The sequence below is a fragment of the Orycteropus afer genome, unplaced genomic scaffold, assembly GCF_000298275.1.
Source record: "Orycteropus afer afer isolate SDZICR_OR568_19922 unplaced genomic scaffold, OryAfe1.0 scaffold00009, whole genome shotgun sequence".
NCBI classification, from domain to species: domain Eukaryota; kingdom Metazoa; phylum Chordata; class Mammalia; order Tubulidentata; family Orycteropodidae; genus Orycteropus; species Orycteropus afer.
Window position 1 is genome coordinate 18,559,600 of NW_006921596.1, and position 26,225 is coordinate 18,585,824.

General features: G+C 49.9%; 1 protein-coding gene across 1 annotated transcript in view; it reads left to right on the top strand.

The window, feature by feature from the left end:
• The window catches only part of SLC12A3 (solute carrier family 12 member 3), a 42,428-nt gene extending 19,187 nt beyond the window's left edge, over positions 1-23,241 (top strand). Inside the window, exons 18-26 of the mRNA XM_007947313.2 lie at positions 687-793; positions 2,301-2,383; positions 4,136-4,213; positions 4,885-4,986; positions 6,165-6,276; positions 10,112-10,198; positions 14,293-14,428; positions 16,271-16,338; positions 23,100-23,241. Coding sequence (XP_007945504.1) covers positions 687-793; positions 2,301-2,383; positions 4,136-4,213; positions 4,885-4,986; positions 6,165-6,276; positions 10,112-10,198; positions 14,293-14,428; positions 16,271-16,338; positions 23,100-23,241 — 915 coding nt within the window. The remainder of the gene's footprint in view (positions 1-686; positions 794-2,300; positions 2,384-4,135; positions 4,214-4,884; positions 4,987-6,164; positions 6,277-10,111; positions 10,199-14,292; positions 14,429-16,270; positions 16,339-23,099) is intronic.
• Positions 23,242-26,225: the final 2,984 nt, after the last annotated feature.

Below are 26,225 nucleotides of genomic sequence, written 5' to 3' on the forward strand. Positions count from 1 at the left end.
CTTAGGTATAATTTATAGACAGTAAAGTGAAAGAACACTAAGTGTATAGTTTGATAAATGCTTACATATGTATACCACACGGTGATGTCTAGAACATTACAACTGTTGAGAGCAAAACGAATTTGCTTTATAAATTTGCACCCAAATCACAATAAAAAAATTAAAAAAACAAAAACACTGGAACATTGCACTGGGTAATTAGTTTTCCTGCTCAGTTTTTTCATTTCTGTAAAAGGAGATACATAAGATAATGACAGTTGTTAACTCTGAGCAGTAGAATAGTATACAATAGTTTTACAAAATTGAAAAAGAAAGAGGGAGAGAGATGGAAGACGTATGTGTTAGATGACCCAGGAATACTCCAGGCTTGATACCCAAATCCACATCTCTTGTTATGAAAAGTAACGTGTTTGAGAAGCAGGAGCTGGGATAATCCAGAACGAATGGGACAGCCCAGTCCTGAGCCCAGGGTTGGCAAGGCCACATGGGATAAGTTTGGCTATAGATCTGTCCTTTTAATGAGTATCTCCAGGTAGACAGGACCCTGAACAGGATTGTGTTTTCTGAGTGCAATGGAGGGGAGACTGGCCAGGACTGAGAGAAATCATAGAATAGAGTCCCTTTGGGACATGAGGTCAGATCACTAACTCTGCCCCTCTGACGATCCCTCTGCCCCTACCCTGCAGGCTTCTGGTCTTGGAAAAATGAAGCCCAACATCCTGGTGCTTGGATTCAAGAAAAATTGGCACTCGGCTCACCCAGCGACAGTGGAAGATTACATTGGCATCCTGCAGTGAGTAGGGGCACAGGGGAGGTGGGAGATCTGTCAATGTGGGCCTTCCGAGTTTCCTGGACCTTGGGAAATGGAGGGGACGAGTGGTCACAGTAAGAAGCTGTGAGTCCACTGGTTCACAGATGAGGAAGAAACAGAATGGCAGAGGGTTCCCCATGCTGGCCTATGGGTCATGGACACCAGGTTGGCAAGGATTATACAAAGATTGTAGTGGACCAGGTGTGGGACAGTAGGGAGCAGTGGGGACTATGGCAAACTGGAGAAAGCAGCTGCTGCTTTGCTCCACAGCCGATCGTGGCTGGCAGAAACATGGGCCCAGTGTTGCCACATCTTCTAGTTTTTCAGAGAAGCTGAAAATGTGTGTTTTAGGTGAAATCCTCGAGCCAACCTGTGGGCTGCAGGAGGCTACCAGGTGGCCAACTCATGAGCTCTGAGGTGGTGGCGCTGGGCAAAGGAGTGACAACTAGGCCCCAAGGGAGGCTACAAACTCAGAAATGGTACTGGGAAACTGAACCTCTTGGGGATTTCAGTTTCAAAACTGCTTCTCCTTCAGCTCTTGCAAAGTCAGGAAATACTGCCTGAGTTGCTTTTCTGCGCTGATGTTGTGCAGAGAGGCAGTGTGTTATACCATTTAAAGGTCACAGGGCTGGGTGTTGGGGACCTAGGACCTGTTTCTAGGTTGCTGCTAACCAGCTGTGTGACTCTGAGCAGTAAATCTTAGTTGCCTCAAACAAAATTGTAACAGGAAGTGGTAGAGGGCCTGGTCTCCAAGTTCCTCTAACTCTGACATTCCAAGACTCCAAAAGTCAGGGGGCTGAAAGTTGCCTGTTCAGAGCTGTGTAGTTAAAGGCGTCCAAAGAGGGCAATGCCTAATCTCTTAGAACAAACCCAGATGGTGGACTTTTGGGCACTGTGTCCACCAGGAAGTAAATATATTTTGGGGGCAGGAGACTTCTAGACATTCCATATAGACAACATATCCATGAGTGAGGCCATCCCTGTGTGCCAGCTTGTCCTCTGAGTTTACAGTCTCAATAGTTAAGGACAGATGGCGTGCTACAATGGAAACAGCCCTGGTGTTTTGGAATTCGAGAGATCTGGATTCTAATCCAGCTGTCCACTTCCTTAGTTGCATGATCACAGGCCAGTCGCTGCCCAGAACTCAGTTTCTGCATCTGTAAAATGGGCAAAATAATTCCCATCCCCATGTCTGTTGGCACAGTTGGGAGGATTATTCATATGTTTCAGGAGAACAGGGTCTGGCTTGTAGACAGGCATGACTTGGTTTCCCTCTGAGTACAAGATCCACAGTGCCATGTACTGTCAGGAAGAGGAGTCGTCCAGTCCTGCCTGCTCAATATACAGATGGGAAACTGAGGCCTGAGAGAGGAAGGGGTGTGGTAGAAAGTGGAATCACCTCTAGACATCTGCTCCCCTAGGAGCTGGGTCACCTCTCTAGGATGGGGGTGGGCTAAGAGGAGCCTGACCCCATCTTCTCTCTTTGCAGTGATGCTTTTGATTTCAACTATGGTGTGTGCGTCATGAGGATGAGAGAGGGCCTCAACATCTCAGAGGTGATGCAGGCACACAGTGAGTCCACACCCCACCTACTCAGTGCCCCCATCCAAAACCAGGACAGAGTTCCAGGAAATTCTAGAATCCATTTTGTTTTAAGTGGTAGAGAGAAGAGAGGGAAAAATAAGCACATAATAAAACACCACAGATTCCTAGAGAGTCATCTCTCAATGGTCCTTAGAGGCCATCAGATTTCCAAATGGGGAAACTGAGGCCCAGAAAGGGGAAGTGGCAGTTCGAGGCCAAGGTCATACTTCCAGCTGGGGGCAGAACCAGGACTGGGACTTGGAGATCCCTGAACTGTGGATAGTGCTGTTATAACCGAACCAAAACCAAACTCACTGCCATCGAGTTGACTGATTCTAACTCATAGCAACCCCACTGGGTTTCCAAGGCTGTAAATCTTTATAGAAGCAGACTGTCTCATCTTTCTTCCATGGAGAAACTGGTGGGTTCGAACCACCGATCTTTTGGTTAACAGCCAAATGCCTTAACCACTACACCACCAGAACTCCATGTTTCTTACAAGGAACATCCCTCCTTGTAACAGGTGGGATGAAAATGATCTAACAGAAAAAGGGGAGAGTGGAGAGAGGATGCTCACATAAATAAACCAAAATGTGAAAATAAACACACAATGGCTGTGAAAACTGGACGCCTGGGTCTAGAAGCCCAACTGTGGGCACGGAGTAGGAATGTGTTTTATGTTTAAAGTTATATATGAATATGTAGTTACCCTTCAGACCGTTCAGGTCTGCAATTGAACTCACTCCTGTGGCTTCCAGCCAAACAATAGACAGGCATATGGGGTGACCATTTACATCAGGTGGATACACTCGTTGGACAGCTCAATCATTGGCGAACAGAAGGGCAGTGTTTGCACAGGGAGACAGCTCAGGGGCGGGGAGTGTATGGGAGTGAAGGACACAGGGAGAACATAACTATGCGGGGAGGAAGTGGGAAGAGAGCTGTTACATTGTGGGGAATTGCAGTCAATGTCATGAGACAAAATGTGTATGAACTGCTGTAGTGAAAATGAATTTGCTCTGTAAACTTTGACTCAAATCACAAGTTTAAAAAAAAATGTTATATATGAATATGTAGATTCCAAGCTAGTAATGATTATAGCTGTGAAAGAAAGAAAATGTACCAAAACAAGCAGGAGAGCTGGGGCCTTGGAAGCTGTTCAGCTGTTCCCTGCAGCAGGGGCTGGCATTCATTCACTTATGTCACCCAGGCCTGAGGACATGCCTAACAAAGAGCAGTTGCTCAATTAATGTTTCCACAACAGATATTCCCAGAGCAGGAACCGGCAGATGCTGGCCTGGGTGCTGGGTCCCTGCCCTCGAGGAGCGACGTTCCAGTGGGAAAGGCAGATAGCTAACAAGCGGACACAGCATCAGTTCAGGGAGCGATGTGTTCTGGGGAAGCTGACACAGAGGGCTGTGGTAGACAGAGGTCCAGGTGGTCAGGGAAGGCTTCTCGGAGGATGGGGTCTTTCGCTGAGGTTGAGAAGTCAGCCGCAGGGTCACGTGGGGAGAGTGTTCCTGGCCTAGGGAACAGTCAACACCACAGCCCTGAGGCAGGGAGGAGCCTATTTGAGGAGCAGAAGGAAGACTACGTGGCTGGAGTGTGCTGAGTGAGGGAAGGGGACAAGTCAGAGGGAGGCAGCTGCCAGGTGAGGAGTCAGGACTTGTTGCCCCAGGTGATGACCCTGAGGTGAGGAGAGCCTATGAACCAACCCCACACACACCTCTTCTTTTACAGTTAACCCTGTGTTTGACCCAGCAGAGGACAGCAAAGAAGCAGGAGCCAATGGAGCCAGGCACTCGGTCTCAGGCACACGTCAGTCCCCCCTACTCCCACCCCAGGGGCTCGGAGCACCCTTACCTGTGGGTAGCTAGTGGCAAGCCATGTGGGCACTTGGTCAAGGGCAAAAAGTTTTTCCTTGTAATGGCTGTTCCCGAGACCCCTGGAGTCAGCTCACTAGGGCCTTGGCCCATGTTAAAGACTACCAGGGCCAAGCCAGTCTGGTGGGGAACTCATGTGCAGGCACCATGGGACTCGCCCAGCAGGTGCTGGGCCCACGTTCCACCCCCTCCAGGGTCCCTCCAGCCAGGCTCGAATGTGGTGGCCTGCAGTCCTCTTCCACTGCCACTGTGGGAGGCAGGGAGCCTGGCACTACAGGAACTGACCCTGTGGGCATTTGCAAGGGCACAAGGTGTTTCAAAAAGCATGCTTGACCTACGGATGGGGAGCCCAGAGGCCTCTGGGACCACCATATTGCTGCCCACAGGAATCCTGGGAGAAGCTGGGAGCAAGGGATTGTGGGTCCCAAGCTTTTGCTCCTGGTCGACTTGCAGAAGAATCAAGTGTCAGTATCAGAAATGGTGTTAGTGGTACCTGCCCAGCCCAGGGCTTCCAGCTGCTGCTCCTACTCTCAGTGCTGGTGGCCCCCTTCATGGGGCAGCTCCCTCAGCAAACATTTGACTCTGCCCGCCCCCCCCGCCCTGCAGTGGACCCCGAGGCCCTGGTGCGGGAGGAGCAGGCCAGCACCATCTTCCAGTCAGAGCAGGGCAAGAAGACCATCGACATCTACTGGCTCTTTGATGATGGAGGTCAGTGTTCCCCTCGGCACCCCTCTCCTGGGCCTGGTTTCCCTCTGTTTCTTATGCTCTCTGGGCCAGCCCTTCCTGCCCAGCTTTCATCAAGCCTCTTGAGTGGCCCAGCAGAGCCCAGCAAAGGGGAGCAGGGCACCTGGCCCAAGATGGAGCTTGGGGGAATGTGGTTGGGCCCTGCTCCCGGGCCTCCAGTGTTCAAGCTGTAAAATGGGGAACCCTGAAGGAAGAGCTGATATCAACATGATACTGAACCTTCAGGTCCTTAGGAATGGGCTCGTTCAGGGGTCCCAGACACATGACATCAAGGGGGAGGTGGGCCACGTGCCCAGGACAGCTGAGGAAGATTCACTACACAAAGCAACGCACTGTCTCCCATTTCCCTTAAAGCATGTGACACCCAGGCTTCCACGGTTAACACTTCCAATACGTCATAGACAGAAAACGTCTCTGCTGTAACAGAGTATACCCCGTAACAACAGCTAATATAGAGCGAGCGCTTCCTGCAGGCTGACACCAAGGGCTCTACATGTGTTGACCCAATGCAACCCCTAAGGAGGACCTACCACTATTAGCCCCTCTTCAGAGCAGTGAAGTCATTTGTCCAGGATTACACAGTACTAAATGACAGCTAAGGAGCCCTGGTGGTGCAGTGGTTAAGTGCTCAGCTGCAAACCAGAAGGTCGGTGGTTCAAACTCACCAGCCACTCCCCAGGAGATGGATGTAGCAGTCTGCTTCTGTAAAGATTTACAGCCTCGGAAACCCTATGGGACTGTACCACTCTGTCCTAGGGTCACTCTGAGTCAGAATTGACTTGATGGTATACCACACAACAATGACAGCTAGTCCCTGGACTCATGTGGAGAAAGGATGGGGCAGGATGAGGACTCCCATCCGTTGGCTACATTTTCAATCTTCAAGAAATGCTAGTAACCTGGATTTTCCCGTGAAATCTCCCAGTTATTAAATGCAAGCTCATTTATTTAAAAGCCTGATGCAGACCAAATAAAGCCCAGCCCCCAGCCTATGTGACTCCAGCTTAGACTGCACGCTCATTATACGGATGGGAAGACTGAGGTTCTGAGAGGGGAAGGGGCTTGCTAGTGGTAGAGCGGGGTGGAAACATGGGGTACCTGCAAGTGCTTTCCTCTTGACTCACACAGACTCCCCTTGCCAGGCCTCACCCTCCTCATCCCCTACCTCCTGGGCCGCAAGAAGAGGTGGAGCAAGTGCAGGATGCGTGTGTTCGTTGGGGGCCAGATCAACAGGCTGGACCAGGAGAGGAAGGCGTAAGTGGGCAGGGCCTGAACACAGGACCAGCACTGGCCTGCCTCAGCTCCACTGAGGCTGCCCGCCCCTGTCCTGCCCTTCCCTGCCGCTTCTCTCCTGCCCCGACTGCCATCTGGGCCCTGGGATGGTCCCAATGCCCGCCTGGGGCTCATCTCTCTGCCTCACAGCAGTGGGAGATGAGCACTGGGCAGGAACAGGTGTTGCCATTTTGGATGTTGTTTTGATTTCCTGTCCCTCCTTTAATAAGATGCAGATGTCCTACTCCCCACCAGCATGAGTTGTTGTTGTTATGTGCCGTCAAGTCAGACCCGACTCATAGCGACCCCTCCTTGGGTTTCCGAGGCAGTATCACTATGGAAGTAGATTGCCCCATCTTCCTTCCAAGGAGTGGCTGGTGGGTTTGAACCGCCAGCTTTCTGGTTAGCAGTCAAGTGCTTTAGGCACTATACTACCAGAGCTCTTACCAGCATTAGAGGGGGGTGAAATTTTAAAGCCACATGTCCCCAGCAGAACCAGAACTAGATGCTGTGGACTCGATGCTCATGCGTGGCGCCCCGAGGGTTCAGAGGAGAGCTGTGCTCAGAGGGTTTTCTGTGGCCGATTTTTGGAAGTAGTCAGGCCTTTCTTCCAAGGTGCTTCTCACTAAGCTCCATCCTCCAGCCTTTCAGTTAGCGGCTGAGACTGTTAACAATTTACATCACCCGGGACTCCATGGGAGCTGTGCCAGTCTCCTAATATCTTTGATTCTCTTCAGTTTTGTGGATAATTCAGAAGGGGAAGGTCTGTTTAGCATTGGCCTTTCTGCTTGGTAACCCATGTTAATCTCCTGTCTTCAGCGAGAGAGAGCAGGCCTAGGCTTGGAGGCTGGCAGGCAACAGCATTCAGCCAGAACTTAGTAACACAGGTTTATTTGCATGGGTTTTATTGGTCACTTCCTTCTGGCAAGAGTTATTGGGTTTCTGTTTGAAACGTGACATAAAGTTCCTTTTGAACTAATCCACTCATCTACAGGTAGATTCACAGGTGGACAGGTATGGCTAGGCAAATGGGAATATACCCATGGCCATACGTGGGTTTGATGGAGCTCTGGTGGCACAGTGCCTAAGGCATTTGACTACTAACCAGAAGGTTGGTGGTTCAAACCCACCAGACACTCTGCAGAAGGAAGACTAGGCCATCTACTTCAGTAAAGATTTATTGCCTTGGAAACCCAGTGGGGGTTGCTATGAGTTAGACTTGACTTGATGGCAGTGGATTTGGGTTTTTTGGTATTCCTACATATGTATTTGTGTGTGCTATAAAAATTTTCGTATGCAGTATAAACATAGCAGGAGACAAAGTTAGAATAACTTCTAAGCCACAAATAAGCACCTTGAGGAGTGGGTCGCTGGGCCTGTGGGCTGGGGACCATGGTCACGGGGGACATCAAGCTCAATCGGCAGGTTGTACAAAAATATTATTCTAAAAAAAATGTTCCTTTGGAAATTTTCTTGAGAATGTGAGCTGATTTAAGGTAAAAAGGTAGCACACAGGTGTGAATATGGTGCGAGTGGCACAGGTGGCATCCTGTATGCCTGGAGTCGGGTAACTGCTACTTTAGAACAAGGTCAAGTGAGTTCAAAGGTCACAGAATAGTAGAAGGTCAGAGAGAAGTCAATTGAGATCAAGAGTCATGAAACGGAGGCAAGGAAAGCTGAAAGCGTTGCAGATATAGCAGACCCTGACTGATTAGGAGAGCTGAGGTGACTTGCCCAAGGCCATGCAGTTAATGAGCAAAAGAGAGGACTTGCATAGTGCTTTGTAACAGCACCAGGATGGGAGGGGCCCACTTGGCCCCCAGCACTCCCCCTACTGTAAGTCAGGATCACGTCCTCACAACCCACCTTCCCTAGTCCGTCCCCCCACCCCCCACCCCGTGTGAATTAAGGATAACCCAGCAGTCCCATGTCTGTCCTCTCCACACTTGGACCTTTTTCCCAGGAAGGCTCTGCTCAGGGAGAAGGGCTTCCCTGTGACCACCTAAAGAAACCACAGAGGCTGCAGTGCCCGCCCAGGTTCCTGTGCCCATTCAGGATCCAAGCTCCGGTTTGTAGGCTTAGTTTGCTCAAGGCTGTGGCACTACTGGGTAACCAGATGTCCTTGCACATTGAGGAAAACTCCAGCGTGGCCTTCTCTGCCTTTCAAGTGCCTGACAACCCACGTCTTCTGTTGTCTTCCTGACCCTGGGGCCAGGCCTGTGAGCCGCCACCACTGCACACCAGGACACATCTGCCCATGGCCCTGTTTTCAGCATTTCCCTCTTCAAGTTCAGAGCTGCAGCAGCTTCACTGCTGACCAACCCACTGACCTCTGTCGATTGCTTGTGGGGCCTCTGCCCTGGGCCCCAGCCTGATCCTTTAAGCTCAGCTTCCCCTTGTCTTCCCCCGGCATGCTCCGCTCTATCCCCACCAGCTCTGTTCCTGCTCTGCCCCCGCAACCCCATGACTTTGCTCACTTAGATCCTCCTTCTGGGCTGCCCACACTCCCCTCAACAAGCCAGTGGTCCTTAACCACAGAATCACTCGGAACATTATAAGTACATGTCCTGACCAGGGTCAAGACAGGTGTACTGTTTTGAAGGCTCCTTGGGTGATCCCAGTGTGGACACCCTGCCCCCTGAGAACTCTTGGTCTATAACTGTCTTACCCCCCATGCACTCTCCAGCCAGAATCTGCCTCCCACGTGAAGTCTTCCCTGATTGCTACCAACCACTGTTGGCTTCTCCTGCTCTGCTGGGTTGGATTCAAAGTCAGCACCGTCTGGCTTGCTGTATATGGCTCTGCGCTTATTTCATGAGTGTCATCTCCTTTCCTCAGTACTCAGGAAGTTCCTTTATTCAACCTGCCCATCCTTTGGACCTTGTTGTTGTTGTTGTTATGTGCCTTCGAGTCGGCCCCGACTCATAGCGACCCCTCCTTGGGTTTCCGAGGCAGTATCACTACGGAAGTAGGATTGCCCAACCTTCCTTCCGAGGAGTGGCTGGTGGGTTTGAACCGCCAGCCGTCTGGTTAGCAGGCAAGTGTCTTAGCCACTATGCTACCAGAGCTCCTTTGGACCTTAGCTACACAAAATGTGGCCCATGGACCAGAGCTTGTTATCAGAATCCCAGGCCCCGCCCGAGACCTTCTGAATCAGAATATGCATTATTGCAAGATACCCAGCAGGTGCACAGACACTGAAACGTGAGGATAGTGTCAACCCAGAGCACCTCAGCAGAAAGGCCTGGCAACCTGCTTCCGAAAAATCAGCCCCTGACCCCCTGATGGAGCACAGTGCTGCTCTGGTGCGATGGCACTTGGTTGCTTCGTTTCGTATACGGGGTGCCCGCCAGATACTTGGGAAATACCTGTTGCCGTTGCGTTGGCTCTGACTCCTGGCCACCCGTGTGCCAGAGTAGGTGTGTGCTCCACAGGGTTCCAGTGGTTGGTTCTTGGGAAGTAGATCCCAGGCATATCTTCCGAGGTCCCTCTAGGGGGACTTGAACATCCAACCTTCTGGTCCTCAGCCAAGTGCATTAACTGTTCGTTTGCACCATCAAGGAACTCTACTTAAGAAACACTGGTCAATTATCTTTCCCCATGGCACCTACCATCCTGACCTACTTTACTCAGTTTTTGCTTGTATACTGTCCGTCCTTCCTCCACCCAATGTTAGAATGTCAACTCCACGAGGTAAGGTATTTGTTTCTGGTTCTTTTTGGCCTGTCTTGGTCTAACCCTATATCCTCAGCAGACACTCAATAAAAACTCACTGAATGAATGAACGCATTTTTTAAAATCTCCGTCTGTCTTCCAGGATCATTTCTCTGTTGAGCAAGTTCCGACTGGGCTTCCATGAAGTTCATGTCCTTCCTGACATCAACCAGAAGCCACGGGCCGAGCAGTGAGTTCTCCGTATTGGGGGTTCTGGGTGGAAGGGCCAGCTGTGTGCCCTGCGGCCCCTCTGCCATGGCGTCTTTTCTCTCTTTAAGAAATTTTTTTTTGTTGTGATTTGGGTGAAAGTATACGGACCAAATTCATTTTCCATACAGCAGTTCATACACATTTTGTTTCGTGACATTAACTGCAATTCGCCACAATGTAACAGTTCTCTTTCCACTTCCTTCCTGTAGTTAACCTCTTCCCTGTGTCTTTCTTTCCTATGCATTCCTGCCCCCTGAACTATCTCCCTGTGCAAACACTGCCCTTCTGTTCTCCCACAATTTACCCTTTCAAGAAGTGTATGTACCTGATGTAAGTGTTCACCCCATAGGCCTGTCTAATGTTTGGCTAGAAGCCATAGGAGTGAGTTCAGTTCCAGACCTGAAGGGTAACTAGGGGCTGTAGTCTCGGGGCGTGGCCTTGTTTCTTTTGATGAGAAAACAGCAAAGTGCTGTCCTCTCGTTCCAGCCAATGCCATCTGTGGAGAGAAAGAGGAAGAGAGAAAGTCACAGCTGTTTATTTTCGTGTTTGGGTTTCCTTCTCCCCACCTTCTTGTGCCCATCAGATCTTTGCCAGTAACACACCTGGCCTTGGAGGCTGGTGAATGTCTGCATGCCCTTGTCGTTGTTGTTGTTGTTGGATCACGTCAACTCCTATGACAGAGTAGAACTGCCCCAGAGGGTTTTCTGGGCTGGAATCTTTATGGGAGCCGATTGCCACGTCTTTCTCCTGCCCAGCCGCTGGGTGGATTTCAACAGCCAGCCTTTCAGTTGGCAGCTGAGAGCTTAACTGTTGCGCCACCAGGGCTCCTGCTGCCCTTCTCAAATCAGGTGTTTCATTAGCTCTTCTTGGCTGTCAGGTCGTGCTGAGTTTTTCCACCATGTGAGCAGAAGTCAGTGTTTTATGTCCAAGGGCTCCCCACCCCCACCGCTGAGGCAGAGGGGGTTTCTGGCTTTGTATTGCACCAGCCCGGCTGGCTGGCTTCTCATGAAAGACTGGTTTTACCTACAAAGGTAACTGGTTTTCTAAACTTTCCCCAGTGCCCTGTTTTTTTGTTTTTTTGTTTTTTTGTTTTCTTTTGTAAAACAGAAGTTCTCAAACCTGGTGTGCATCACAATCACCTGAAGAGTATGTAAGAACCCAGAGATCTTGGGTCCCGCCTCTAGAGAGTCAGCTTTGGTTCTGGGGAAGGGCCTGAGAACATGCATTTCTGGCACACTCTCAGGGGAGCCAGTGCTGCTGGGCCAGGAACCCTGCTATGAGAACTGTCACCCCGGGGTGGGAGGGTGCCAACGATGAACATGCTCGGCTGCTAACTGAAACGTTGGAGGGTCAAGTCTGCCCAGAAGCACCTCAGAAGAAAGGTCTGGTGACCTGCTTCCAAAACATCAGCCTTTACAAATCGCCTGGGGCTCAGTTACACTCTGAGACACATGCGATTGCCATGAGTCAGTGTCACCTCCGTGGCAACTGTTTTGTTTTGTTTTGGTCTTAGAGATGATCCACATAAAGTGCTTAATGCAATATCCAGCCCAGAGTCAGTGTTCATTAAATACTGGCTTTGTAGCTCCCTCCCATCACTAGTGGCTTCTGCTTACTCATGGCTTCTGAGCTCTCCACGGCTTTTCTTTTTTTGGTGAAAGTATGCACAACAAAATATCCACCCCTTCAACTGCGTGCACAGTTCAGTGACATTGCTTACACTCTTCAAGCTGTGTCACCTTTCTTAACAACCTTTCCAAACTATTTCAACATCACGAACACAATCTCACTGCCCCCTAAGCTTCTCGCCTATCCTTTTGAGATGCTGTTGTTAATTTAATCCCATCTAGATAATTCTTTAAAAGAGTATATTTAATGCAGTCTTTTCCTACTTCGTATTATTTGGTTCAAAAATGACATCAGAGAATAGTTTCAGTTCAAAATTTAAAGGTTTCCTCAGGGTAATAGTTTTGGAGGTCATCCAGCCTCAGTGGCTCCAGAAAGTCTAGATTCCACGTGAACACGCCACATCTCGACCTTTCCTTGCAGTTCCGGCTCCACTGCAAACTGCCTCCTTCAGGTGTTTCCTAATTCAAATTCCTGATGAAGGGACTAGGACTGGTCCAGCTCATCCCTTCCTGCAAGGCCCAGAGAGAGATTACTGTGCAGGCTGCCTCTTGGCTGCCTTTGGTCCAGTCAGCAGTGACAGAGGCTCCTCCCTCCGCGGGGCTGAGGGGATCTGGGGCACGGAAGCTGCAACTCTGAGGTTATGGCAGCACACGGTGCTTGGAGAGGAAATGCAGCATGGGTCAGGGACAACTTCCTCCTCCACCCATGCAGTGGCAGGTACACAGGCTCGAAGCAAATCCTTATGAGAATTTGTAGCCACAATCGATCATACAATCAGAAGGGATTATTTGCTTTCTGAAACAATTTCATAATCATAAAATAAGGCATTTGTCAGTGGATTTGTTTTATGTAAATCAGTCCATATGAGGTTTTTCTGGGACCGTCTCCTCAGTAAAGTAAGGCCTATGCTAATCTTCTCAATGGTAACTAACAACAACCATGACCAAGCCTGCCCTCCCAGCCTGTTGCCCTCTGTCCTTGCCTCTCATCTACCAGGAGTAGGAAGGGAATGGAGAAAAGGAGACCGGAAGTCAAAGGTGAATGATGCTGTCATGTGGCCACCCAGAACTATCTAACTGATATATTAAGATATATCTTACTATATAGATATATTAAGTCCTACCATTTTCTAAAGAAGCAAAGATGCAGTGGTCAAGGTATTAAGCTGCTAACCAAAAGGTCAGTGGTTTGAACCCACCAGCTGCTCCACGGGAGAAAGATAAGGCTGTCTGCTTCTGCAAAGATTTACAGCCTTGGAAACCCTACGGGGCAGTTCAACTCTGTCCTGTAGAGTTGCTGTGAGTCAGAAATGACTTGATAGCTGTGGGCAGTAGGTACCATTCGCTCGGGGTCTCTGTGTGGCATAAACGGTTTACACTCGACTACTCACCTAAAGGTCGGGGTTCAGACTCACCCAGCAGTGCCACAGAAGAAAGGTCTGGTGACCTACTTCTGAAAAACCAGCCTTGGAACCCCCCTGGAGGGTTCTACTCTGACCCACGTGGGGTCACCGTGAGTCAGAGCCAGCTGCATGACCGTCAGTTTAAAGATACGAGGTGCTGCGTGGGGTCAGCATGCTGGCTCCACTGCCCTCTCTGCTGGGGCCACTGTCTACCCCTCTGTCCATTGCAAGTTTTTCCAAATGAGGCTTTGCTCCTCTCCAACAGAGTCGACCCTTTTCTCTTTTGCTTTCTGGTCCATCTCTGTAGAGCTCTGATCGCCCCTGACTTCTTGCAGCCTGTACTTAAGCTGGGGTAAACCCTCCAAGGCATAGACTGCAAATCACTGGTCTCTACTCCTGCAGCTCAGAGCACTAAGAAACAAAACAATGAAAAATAAACCCAGACCTATTACCGTCTAGTCAATTCTGACTCATGGCAACCCTATGCGTTTCGGAGTGGAGCTGCCAAAGGCTCTTCTTGGCCATGAATTTTACAGGAGTAGGTTGCCAGGCCTTTCTTTCATGGCACCACTGGTTGGGTTTGAACTGCCAACCTTTTTGTTAGCAGCCAAATACAAAGCATTTGCACCAACCAGGGACTCTTGGCACATAGTACTCACTGTTATCAAGTCGGACCTGACTCATAGCGACCCCTCCTTGGGTTTCCGAGGCGGTATATCTACAGAAGTAGATTGCCCAACCTTCCTTCCGAGGAGTGGCTGGTGGGTTTGAACCACCAGCCTTCTGGTTAGCAGTCAAATGCCTTAGGTGCTGATTCCTGCTGAATGAACAAGTGGATGAGTGTGATCCCAGGTCAGTGGGTCAGACACCACAGTCAAGGCTTCATTCAGAACACAAGCTGCTTTGAAGCAAGCAGCAGCGTCACAGGGGGTTCCACCAAAACAGCACATCCCTGTGGCACCTCCCTCCACCTCCCTCCTGAGACCCCATTCCCCTGGAAACTGGCCCGTCTCCCTTAGTCTCACTCCACTCTCTGTCCCCAGCACCAAACGATTTGAAGATATGATTGCGCCCTTCCGCCTGAATGATGGCTTCAAAGACGAGGCCACTGTCACTGAGATGAGGCGGGACTGCCCCTGGAAGATCTCGGATGAGGAGATCAACAAGAACAGAATCAAGGTGCAGGGGAGAGAAGGGCCCACTGGTGGTGGGAGTGGGTGGGTGAGTGGGGGTCAAGGTGTTCCACTGGGTCACTTAATGTCCACTGAGCTTCCTTGATACTGCTCCCTCCTTGACCCTCAACTCTCCTTTCCCCTCAGCTGCAAATGTTCAGGCTGGTGGGTAACCTAGCGGTCTAACTGTATGCCACTGTTGGGTTGAGGCCACCAGCTGAAGGTTGCCTGGAGTCCCCCCCTTGTCCCCCAGAGCCTGCTGGTGGGAATTAGTGAGGAAAGTGGTGAGGGTTGAGGTGTAGTTTCTCCTGTGAGGCAGCAAAGCTGGCCAACCTGCAGGGGGACCAGGTACGCCACTTTGTGCCTTCCCAGAAGCTTCCCCTTTGGTCCCTAGTCCCCACCCAGCTGCAGCCTCAGGCCACGGCCTCCCCCTTCCTAAACAGCTGCTTCAGGACTCGAAAGCCCACTGCCATCGAGTCAATTCCAACTCATAGTGACCCCCATTGGGTTCCCAAGGCTGTAAATCTTTGAGGAAAGTAGCTGCCTTGTCTTCCTCCCACAGAGCAGAAGCGCTAGGGTTAAATGAGGGTGGGGATGGGGAGGAAGTGCTTCCTAAAGTGGCTGCTGTGGCCGTGGAGGTGGGGGCCAGCTATGGGGTGGTGAGGAGGGAGGTCACAGCTCTGCCGCGGTGTGCTCTGGGTGAGTGATCCTCCCCCAGGGGACATTTGTCAATGTCTGGAGACATTTCTGATTGTCATAACTGGGGGGAGAAGGGTGCTATGGGTGTGTAGTAGGTAGAGGGCAAGGATGGTGCGAAAAAACATCCCACATTGCACAGGCCAGCCTCCCAGAGAGAATCATCCAGCCTAGAGTGTCAGTAGTATGAGATTACAAACCTCTCATTTAAGTCAACTCACTTTCCCTCAGTTTTCCCTTGGCAGTGCCCATCCACTGTCAGATTCTGAGTGTAAATTATTTCTAAACTATTTGGAGACAAGCCTCAGAGTGAGAGGGAGCTCCTTCCCCACCCCCAAGCTTTGGGGAATTCTCTGATCTATGAGCCCAGAGACCTTGCCCCAAAGGGCCCACACCATCAAGTTCTCTGGAGAAGGAAGATAGCCAGCGGTGGCCAGAGGGGGGCCTTATGTACTTTGTTGCAGAGCAAGTGGAGCGTCCGCCCTGCCCAAGTCCATGCGCCTCCTACTGCCTTCTGTGAGTCAGGCCCTGGGCTCGGTGCCTTTGCACAGATGATTCCATCCGATCCTCCTGAGCTCCCCTGGGGTGGCTATTGTAAGATGTCAAACCCATTTTACAGATGTAGGCAGTGAAGCTCAAAGAGTCTGCTAATCGCTCAGCCTCTCTCTGCTATGAGATATCAGGGCTCTCCTGACACCAAGTCAACATGCTCTCTCTCCCTTTCTCTGTCCTGGTGGTCCCATAAAATCCAAAGCAAATCTGTTGCTGTTGAATCAATTCTGCCTCATATGGAAGAAGACCACCACATCTTTCTCCCACGGAAAAAAAAAAAAATTGCTGACTTTCAGTTAGAAGCCAAGTCCTTAACCACTGCATCATCAGTGCTGCAGTATATGAGTTAGAATTGATTCGATGGCAATAGGTGATAAAGTCAGTCAAGGGAAAACCCAGGAGGACTTCTTGAAGGAGGTGAGCTTGGCACTCACTTACTATGAGGAGCCCCTTCTTTCATGGAGGCAGGAGAGTCCCTTATAAATTAGGGGGATAATTCCTGTATCCAGTTCAAACGTAAAAAGTGACATCTGGGCTTGGCTGTGCACTTGCTCACGAGGGTGTGGGGAGTAACCACCTACCTGTCTTTTCCTTGCTCCAGTCTCTTCGGCAAGTGAGGCTGAATGAGATCCTGCTGGATTACTCCCGAGACGCTGCTCTCGTTGTCATGTAAGTAGTAGCTGGCAGGAGGAGAAGCCCCCATGAGGTTAAAGGTGTCAGCTCCAGAAAGGGCACAGGAAGTGGGCACCAGCTGAGGACCTGAGGCTTCCTTGTGAGACAAAAGGGCCCAGAGCACAAGTAAACACAGTCCAGGTGGTTCTAGGCATGTGGCTGGGCATGGTGGCTACTTCCGCCCTTCACCTTAGAGACGGAAGCATCAGGTCAGAGGTCAAAGGTCCCACTGACTCCTGTCTTGCCAATGCTTTTTCTTTGTTTGCTGCTTTTTCCTGCCAAACCTAGCTTGGCCAAGGGGACCCAGCTCATTCCAGAAGGAAATTGATTCTTGATTGTTTGGGAATCACTCAGCCCTCTTTGGCTCTTGGCTGCCTCAACTGGTATTGGTGCCAAGTCTGGTCCAGGTTCTGTTCCTGTGGGGCTCTCAGGCTTCAGTTGCTGCCCGTGTCCTGTTCTGAGCCACCTCTGTGGGTATTGGCCCAGGGCCCAGGCTGGGGTGAGGAAGGTGAAGTAGAAGGTGACAGTTATGTAGAGAGGGTCTCAGCATGGCTCTGCGCTCTCTGAGGCCAACAGGAAGAACATGGTCAGTGAAGCCATCGGGGTCCCCTGCTCAGAGGGAAAGCAGCTAAGATGCATCACTGGCTTTTCTTCCATTGTATGGGGGCTGCCCACCTGGGTACTCCACAGGACAGCCAAGAAGCCTGCTGAACTTATTTTCTCATACCCTGAAACCAGGACCTACTACATAATTTATTTCAGTTTGCCTAGAGCAAACTGAAAATGCGGGGGCCCTTGTTCAAAAATAATTAAGAATTCCAAGATGGTAACAGCAGAGCATTAAACCAAGTGTGGGACCCTTCTACCTCTGGGGCCGTGTGTTACCACAGGGGTCCCACACCCATGCAGCTGGCTCTGCCTGAAACAAGGCCACCCAGGGTTCTCGGGAAGGTAATTTCCTATACAAAGAAAGTCTTCCATGTCTGCTTTGATGTAAGACTCATGGGAGGGAAGGGACCTCTGGCCAACACCAGCCAACACCTGGCAAATGTTGTTCCTAGGGAATGGTCCAAGGTTGGGCTGGGTCAGAGTGGGGGACAGCAGGAATGGCTGTGTCCTGAGATGGCCCCCAGACCTTCCCCTGGGCATGGTCCCCAGTGTGCCAAAGCTCCACCCAGTGGCAGGCCCTCTGTTCCGAGAGCTTTGTTAGCATTTTGTCTCTGTCTTGGGCCTGCAAAGTGGCCTTGGAAATATAACCCTTTCTTCTGCACTTCAGTTTCCCTAATTATAATAAGCTGAGTTAAACTAAATTATTTCTAAGATTCTTTTGCACTCTAACATGGTGAGATTCTAGGTTTATCTGCCATTGAAATGAGTCTGTAGCTCTGGCCATGTTATTAGCTGACCTCAAGTTGGCCCCAACCCATGAGGACTCCAGGCGTTACAGAGTAGGGCTGCCCCCTAGGGTTTTCTACGCTGTGACCTTCACGGAACCAGATCACCAGGCCTTTGTCCCACAGTTCCACTGGGTGGACTTAGGCAGCCAGGCTTTTTGGTTAGCAGTTGACTGTAAACTGCTGAGGAATTTCGTCATTGGGAGGTGACGGTCTGCTGTCTGGCGCCTCTCCCCGCCTAGACTCCTACTCCACTGGATCTTATGGCGAAAACCAATCCTTCCCCCAGTCCTTGGAATTAGCTGATGCAAATAATTATGAGTTTAGTCACCTCAGAGAACACACCCGCACACAGCCTCACACCCCACAGTGGTAGGTACAGCTGTCAGGGCCCCGACTGTCGGGTGACTCCACAAGGAGGAACAGCTGCATCTTTGCAACATAGAGACATGCTCGGTGCTCTAGAAGGCCAGTCTGAGGGTCACCGTCATCAGAACTGGGGGGACGAATTAGAAAAAGCAAATTGCTCAATTCCTTCCAAATCAGGGGCTGAGGTAGAGCCCAGGAAACTACGGCCCCCAAAATTCTCAGGAAGAAACAATTATCCCCAGCCTTGGTGAAGTGACAAAGTCGTTGTCTAGCATTTCCGAGCACGTGCTGCAACACTCTCTCGAGCCAGCTTGGTGCTTGCTATCTACTGATGGGCAGTTTAGCTGATGAACGGCTCCTTGGTTGAATTCAGCCTGCCCAGCGGTAAACCAGCCCAGTAACCTTCCACTGAATTCCCAGCCAGTTGTTGTCTGATTGTGGGGCTCAGATTCCCCTTTTTTCCCTAAAGACTCCCTCCTTAAAGCCAATTCCTTTGTTGCAGGACTGAATAAAGCCCTGGTGTGTGCTCTTCATCCATTCCTCTGGCAGCGGGCTTTCACTGCCCCTGAGGCCTCTCAGGCACAGTCGAGACCTGTCCTTTAGATCTTGGGGTGGGGGGGGCATTCATCAAATACAGGAACCCAGTCTGCTCCCCTGCAAGCTCTGGTTCCTAGCTCTGGAACCTGCATGCCTCTGTTTCTCTAATTATGACAACACCCCTGGTGAGCCTTAAGTCCAGGTAAAGTGAACTACTTGTAGCCCCTCTTCAAGCCTTGCACAGCCCCCACCATACGACCCCAATCCTCAACCCCAGCCTCTGGGTTACTCTGAAGGTCTCTGACATGGCAAGTCCCTGACCTCAGAATTGTTACCTTCCAAGACAGGACCAGCTTTCCATATCCCCACATGTTCTTTGAGGTCCCTAAGGGGCATAAGTGGTTTAGGATCAGCTGCTAACTAACCTAAAGGTTGGTGGTTTGAACCCACCCAGAGGCACCACGGAGGAAGGGTCTGGTGTCTGCTTCCATAAAGATTCCAACCACAAAATCCATTGCCATTGAGTTGATCCCAACTTATGGTGACTTGTGTTAAGAAGTAGGATTGAGCTTAATAGGGTTTCCTTGGCTGTAATCTTTACAGAAGCAGATGACCAGGCCTTATTTCTGCAGTGCCACAGGAGGTGGTGTGAATCACCAACCTTTAGGTTAATCAATCAAGAACCAAACCTGACTCATAGCAACCCTACAGGACAGAGTAAAACCACCTCATAGTTTCCAAGCTGCTGCATCTTTCTGTCTTTATCCAGTGAAACAGCTGGTGTTCAAACTGCTGACGTTTTGGTTAACAGCTGAGCACTTAACCACTGCACCACCAAGGCTCCTTGGGTTTCCGAGGCGTTATCACTACTGAAGTGGATTGGCCTATCTTCCTTCCAAGGCGTGGGTGGTGGGTTTGAACCGCCAGCCTTCTGGTTAACAGTCAAATGCCCTAGGCACTATGCCACCAGAGCTCCTTCTTTAGGTCTGCAATGGAGTGCAAACCATACACACCACTCAGGGACCTTCTAGAAAGATGACAGACATTCACCACCCTGTGGAGCAGCTCTATCTACTCTGTAAGACATGGGGTCACCATGTCAAGAATCAATTTGACAACAATGGGCTTGGTGTTTTGGGTTTGTATGTGCTACAGCTCAAAGTCACTTCTCAGAATTGATAACCCATCTGGCTGCCCTGTCATGGAAAGGGACCAAAACTACCCTGATTCTTATTTCTTAGGGTGCCCTGTTTCCTTTTGGCAAAACGTGGCAAAGCCGAGATATGTTTTTCACATGACCCTGAGACTTTCATGATAACAGTAATCTGTTGCATAAACCATGAAGGGAACTTTATGTTCCGTTAAAATGATGTTTACAGGGATTATGTTTATTTAGTGCTTCACTTTTAGCTTCAAAAACCGGGATATAGGAATTTATATATGTTAGGGATCCAGTCAGGTTCAAAATGGATATGACAAGGAACTAAAACACAGATGGGAAAAATTCTCCAAAATGTTCACGGTTATTGGGTTTGGATAGTGGGATTATAGATCATTTTGTTCAGCTTTTTCTACTCTTTCCATTTATATTGTCCCTATTTTCTTTCATGAATTTTCTTTTATAACGGAACAATGTTTTTCCTGGGACAAAATAATAATAATAGTTCATTTTACTGATTGAGTGCTTTTGATACTCAAGGTGTTGTTGTTGTTGTTATGTGCCGTCGAGTTGGACCCGACTCAGTCACCGCTCCTTGGGTTTCCAAGGTGGTATCTCTATGGAAGTAGATTGCCCCATCTTCCTTCCGAGGAGCGGCTAGTGGATTTGAACCACCAGCCTTCTGGTTAGCAGTCCAGTGCCTTAGGCACTAAGCTACCAGAGCGCCTACTCAAGGCATTGGGCCTTACGAGTTTTCAAAGCTCTATGAAGTGATTCTTTAACTACCCCCCTCCCCCGCTTTTAGGTCTCTGGGTGGTGCAAATCGTTTGCACTCAGTTACTAACCAAAAGGTTGGCAGCTTGACCCTACCCAGTGGTGCCATGGAAGCAGGCCTGGTGATCTGTTTTCATAAAGATTGTAGCCAAGAAAACCCGATGGGGCAGCTCTCCTCTGAACACATGGGGTCGCCATGGATCGGAGTGGACTTGAGAGCCATGGGTTTGGTTTTGGAGGTGAGGAAACCTAGCCTGAGAGGTTTTGAGCACTTTGCCCAAGGATCTCTCAGCTGGTAAGTGGGGATTGAATCTTGAAGCCTGTGACTTGAGCTCTGATGCAAGGTGATAGTTCTGCTTCTAGGTTAGACAAGCTTACCCTTCTTTGTAGCTAAGAGACACAGTTATGAACAAGAAGGCCTTTGTTCCTGGAGCAGCTCTATTTCTAACGATTAGTGGCTTAAGGCGCACACATCCTGTGAGTAGAAACACAGCGTGTCATTGATTGGCACCGAGGGTCGTGGGTGTTCCCTGCCTGTTCCCTTGTGGCCTTTGATGTTGCTGAATCCTGCCCCTGAAGATAACGTGGTATTTCCTGGAGAACGTTTTCCATCTGGGGCATAACTGCTTAATCAGTGAAGTTTGCTTTCAATATTCCTTACTTCCTTTTCTCCTAGGAAGTCACTAGGCAAACACATTCTAACTAAGATGACAATAGCATAAAGAAATGCCCTTACTCCCACCTACCTTCTCTGATCTTGGAGAACTTGGTTCTTAAAGGAGAGCAGTAGTGACATGCTTGGCTGCTTACCAGAAGATTGGAAGGTCGAGTCTACCCAGAGGTACCTCAGAGGAAAGGCCTGGAGATCTATTTCCAAAAAAACCAGCCATTGAAAACCCTGTGGAGCACAGTTTTATTCTGAACACACGGGGTCGCCATGAGTCAGAATTAACTCCACAGCAACTGGTTTGCTTTGGGGTGTTTGAGTTATGGATGTGTTCACCAGACACTGGGGGAATCCTAGCTGATGTTGGGTTGGCTCTGACCCATGGCGACCCATGTGGGTCAGAGTGTTTGTGAGGGACACAGATCAGTCCTGAACAGGGGCAGTGACTCGGGTAGGATGGCTCTGACCCAGAGCCTGTCCTGGTTCAGAAACCAGTGCTGCTCAGCAACCCCCTTCCTGCCTGGGCTCCCTCGGCTGCGGAGGAGGCGGCGCTGCAGGGCCCTGGCTCATGGCCCAGGGTTGTTGCGAGGCTCCCCTGCAATGCCGGCTGTGGGCCCACTTTGGGAAAGCGGCCTGTAAATGCTGCTCCACAGAAGGCCCCAGCTTCGTGCAGCGCCAGATGATCAGCGAGACCGCGCCTTCTCCACAAGGGACAGCTGCGGCCACCCAACGCATTTTTGGAATTCTTGAGATAGTGGAAAAGTCACTTCCTAAAAGAGCCTTGAAAAGACGGGGCTGAACAGCATTCCCAGGGCATTTCATTGTTTGCACAACTTTGCACAATCTGGATAAAGGAGCCTCCAAAGGCAGGGACAGAGGACACATGGGAAGTCTCCAGATGGGGAGATTATTTAGTGCATGGGCCCAGAGGCAGGAAAAAGCTTGACCTTAGAGCCACTGTGACTAGAGGGGTGTGAGGAGGCAGAGGGGGTGGGAGAGTGAAGTCGTGGGGGTTGACGGGACCAGATCACGTGGGCCTGCAGGCCTTGGCTGGGTTTAGAAATGCTCAGGGTTGGAGGTACTTTTTCTTTTTTTTTTAAATTGTGATTTGGGTGAAAGTTTACGTAGCAAATTTGTTTTTTACTTGGTCTTTTTTTTTTTTAGTATTTTATTTTTTTAATTGTTATTGTGATTTGGGCAAAAGTTTACAGAGAAAATTCATATTCCAGACAGCAGTTCATACACATTTTGTCTCATGACATTGACTGCAATTCTCCACAATATGACTTCTCTCTTCCCACTTCCTCCTTGCAGTTACCTCTTCTGTGTGTCCTTCCTTCCTGTGCATTCCTGCCCTCTGAGCTATCTCACTTTGCAAACACTGCCCTTCTGTTCTCCCATGATTAATCATTTTAAGGAGTGTATCTACCTCGTTCATTCTATCTGCCCGTCTATTGTTTGCCCGGAAGCCACCAGAGTGAGTTCAGTTCTAGGCATGAAGGGTGACTAGGGGCTTTGATTTCAGGGTGGAGGTACATTTTGAGCAAGGATTTTTGTTTCATTTTGTTGCTGTTGTGGTGCATGTATATCCGTAACAAACCTTTGCCGTTGCAACAACCTTCACATGCACAGGTGTGCTCATCGTGTTGTTTAATCATCACCCTTATCTGGCCCCCAATTTTCTCATCATGCTTATTGATTCACACTAAGTTTCAAGCAGCAGGAGCTCCTCCTTGGATGGGTAGGAAGAGCTCTGAAGAGGACAACACACAGACTTGCCAGTCAGAGAACAAGCCCTGAGGCGGGCTGGGTGGGGAGGCCCCTGGTGATTTCCTTTCTGTGTCTCTCTGCCTCGCAGTACCTTGCCAATAGGAAGGAAGGGGAAATGTCCAAGCTCGCTGTACATGGCCTGGCTGGAGACCCTGTCCCAGGACCTCAGACCTCCAGTCATCCTGATCCGTGGAAACCAAGAAAACGTGCTCACCTTTTACTGCCAGTGACTCCGGGCTCGGCCATCCCTGACCAAGGCTGAAAGTGTGCAGGACGAGCAGACTCTCCGTCCCACGGCGAGACTCACATTCTGTTGCAATTGTTGGGATCTGATGATCCAACTGAAGGAATTAGTCAATTTCCAAGCTTTGCCTGCACCCCACTTCCATCGGACATGGTCTCTGGGCCTCGTTTTTTATGGGCTGGACCAATATCAGATGGAGATGCAGGAGAACTCTGGAGGATCCGTATTCTTTTTAAAAGTTTTCTCTTGATCTTGATCACAACTGATTATGATTTCAGTCTTTGATTTGTATGCGAGTTGGAGTCAGAGTGTTGGGTGCGGATCTTAACATCTATAGACTTTCCCAGGTCATATTCCCCAAACCACACTCCCTTCCTCCAAAAGTCAGGAGACTGGGAGCCTCATGGATAGGACCCAGGAATGCAGGGTCCTGTGACCCTCTATAATAATGCAAATTTTTCTAATCACCCCTCACTCCTTTCACCTGCAATAAAGAGGTCTTCAGTTTGTTCTTTAGATCAGGGAGTTACAGACTTTTTTGACTACAACCTGCAGTAAGACTTGGAACACACACAACTGAAACAAAAACATCACAAGACAAAATTTACGCTTCCTCTGGGGGATGGGGAGTCCCCGGGCTGCATAGCCAGTTAAGCACCAGACTCCTAGCCGAAAGGTGGGCGGTTGGGACACACATAGAAGTGTTTGGGAAGACAGGCCTGCGATCTGCTTCCAAAAGGCCACAGCCTTAAAAGCCCTATGATCAGTTCTGCTCTGACAACGCATGAGTCGCCCTGAGTTGGAATCGACTCCATGGCAACTAACCATAACAATGGGTGAGGCCCTCCAATATTTTCTGTTCATATTTTTTTTTCTTTGTAAGTTGGTTGCAATCCACTAAAATGATGACTAGTGGGTTTCAGAACCCGCTAATGGGTGGTGACCCACAACTTGGAAAACAGTCTAGATTTTTCTTTGTGTTTGTCTGCACAACGGGGAGGGAGCCTGGCTGATTTGGGGCATAGGGCCTCTGTTGAGCATTTCTGCTGTTTCCCACAGGGAGGAAAAGTGAACCAACAAAACACGTGAGGAGGGGCACTAACTGCAGGGCAGTGTCAAGACAGAGCTTCAAATGAGGGGCAGGATTTAAGGGCCAGTGGAAGGGGTTCCATTCCAGGTTTGCTTAAAGATGAAGGACAAAGATATCGAGAGTGGAGAAGAAGAGAGCAGACGGGCATAAAGCTGGCAAGAGTGGAGCAAAAGAAGGAGTGGGCCCAAAGGTCGGATGAAAGGACGGGGAGGAGGAACCGTGAGAGAATAGAGCTGGTGGGGGAGGGAGCCTAAATGGAGTGGAGGCGAGAGAGGGGGCAGAGGTGGGAGAGAAGCTGCAAAGTTGGAGAAGGGGCTTGGACCTGGCTCAGGTAAGGTTATAACGGATTGATCGAACAACCCCACAAAGTGTTTGCACCCACAAAGCTAGGATGCAAGAGCAGGAGGTTCAATGAGACAAGTCCAAGGCCAGTGGGTGACATTCCCTGAAAGGCCATTTGCAGCTCTAGATCCACAAACATCGGAGGGGAGTTGTTTGGTGACATGACTGGTGCCTTCTTCCAGTGGTGCTGGGGTGGCAGAAGGAACAAGGCCTCCCTGGGTTTTGTCTGTCTACCTCCAGGTGGGCTTAGAAGCCAAAGAACTTGAGTGTTCTGCGGGTCAACCTACTGCAAGGACCAAAAGGCTCTGGTCTGGGCTCCTGGGCTGTTATAAAAACCCCACTGTTCTTTTACTGCATCAGAGTTTGCTGGAAGACCTAGAGGCTGAAAGTAGGAGACTGGCTGAGCTCACGGGACAGCTTCTGTGCTCCTCTGAGCTATTCGATGGGCCCTGGGACTGCCCCCCAACCCTGGTAAAGCAGGGTCTCAATCAGGGGATGTCTGTCTGTCTAGACCAACCTGGACAGCAGTCTTCCCAGTGAATGGCTGCTCCCTCTGCAGGCCTCAGAAAGAGCCTGGCCCAAGAGCACAGATTGTTTTGCCTTCAGGCATTTAAAAAAGACCCCAAACTTCCACTATGTTGGAAACAGTGAATTTTTAACAATGATAATCGCTTTTTTTTTTCTTTTAAACAGAACAACCTTGAGTTAACAGTGAGGCCAAAAAGAATGAAATGAATAAAAATATTTTTCCTTAGTCAACAGAACATACTTGTTTTGGAACACACTGATTTTCCACTCCCAGTATGTTTTGAAAAACTGGGCTGTATTGTTTTTTTCAACCCTGGATTGAACTTTTCCCTGCACTTGCCCTCGTTCTGGGGCTCAAATTGCTGGATTGCTGCACAAATTTTTACAGGAGCTGCTTATACTTCCCTCCTCCCTCTTCTCTACTCAAACTTGCAGACTCATAAAAATCCCCCAGCATTTTCCACTTTGCTCAGAATGAGAAAGGGAAAGGAGTTGAGTGGAAAGAGAGACAGTGTGACCCCCCAGAGACCTGGATCTGAGTTTTTCTCTGTCCCTAAAACTGGCTGTGTGACCTCAGATAGGCCCCTCGACTTCTTTGGGCCTCAGCCTGTGCAATGAGAGAATTGGAGCAGAACAGTTGTTACCAGCCAGCTGGCCTGCCTGCCCGAGTGCGGTTTAGCCAGTGCAGGGTTGATAAAGTTGTGGATGCCTGGTGGTAATGGGGAGAGCTGACAGATTCTCCAGTCATCTCCCCTTTCCTCCATCCCCACTCCAGTCTGACCTACCACTTCCTGGTGCCCTAGTGCGTGAGCTCTTGGGTCAGGGCTCTCACAGAGGTCGAGGTCTTTGTCCAGCCTCTTGGGCAGTGGGAGGATAAGAGAGTGCAGTCACACTGTGTGTCTCTCCCTGTCTTTGGGTTAGTGCTTCACACTAAGAGTTTTGGTGGCGAGGGCCATGTACCGGGAAACCTGTGAGAACCAGAACTCGATGGAACTGCCTTGCTTTTCTGG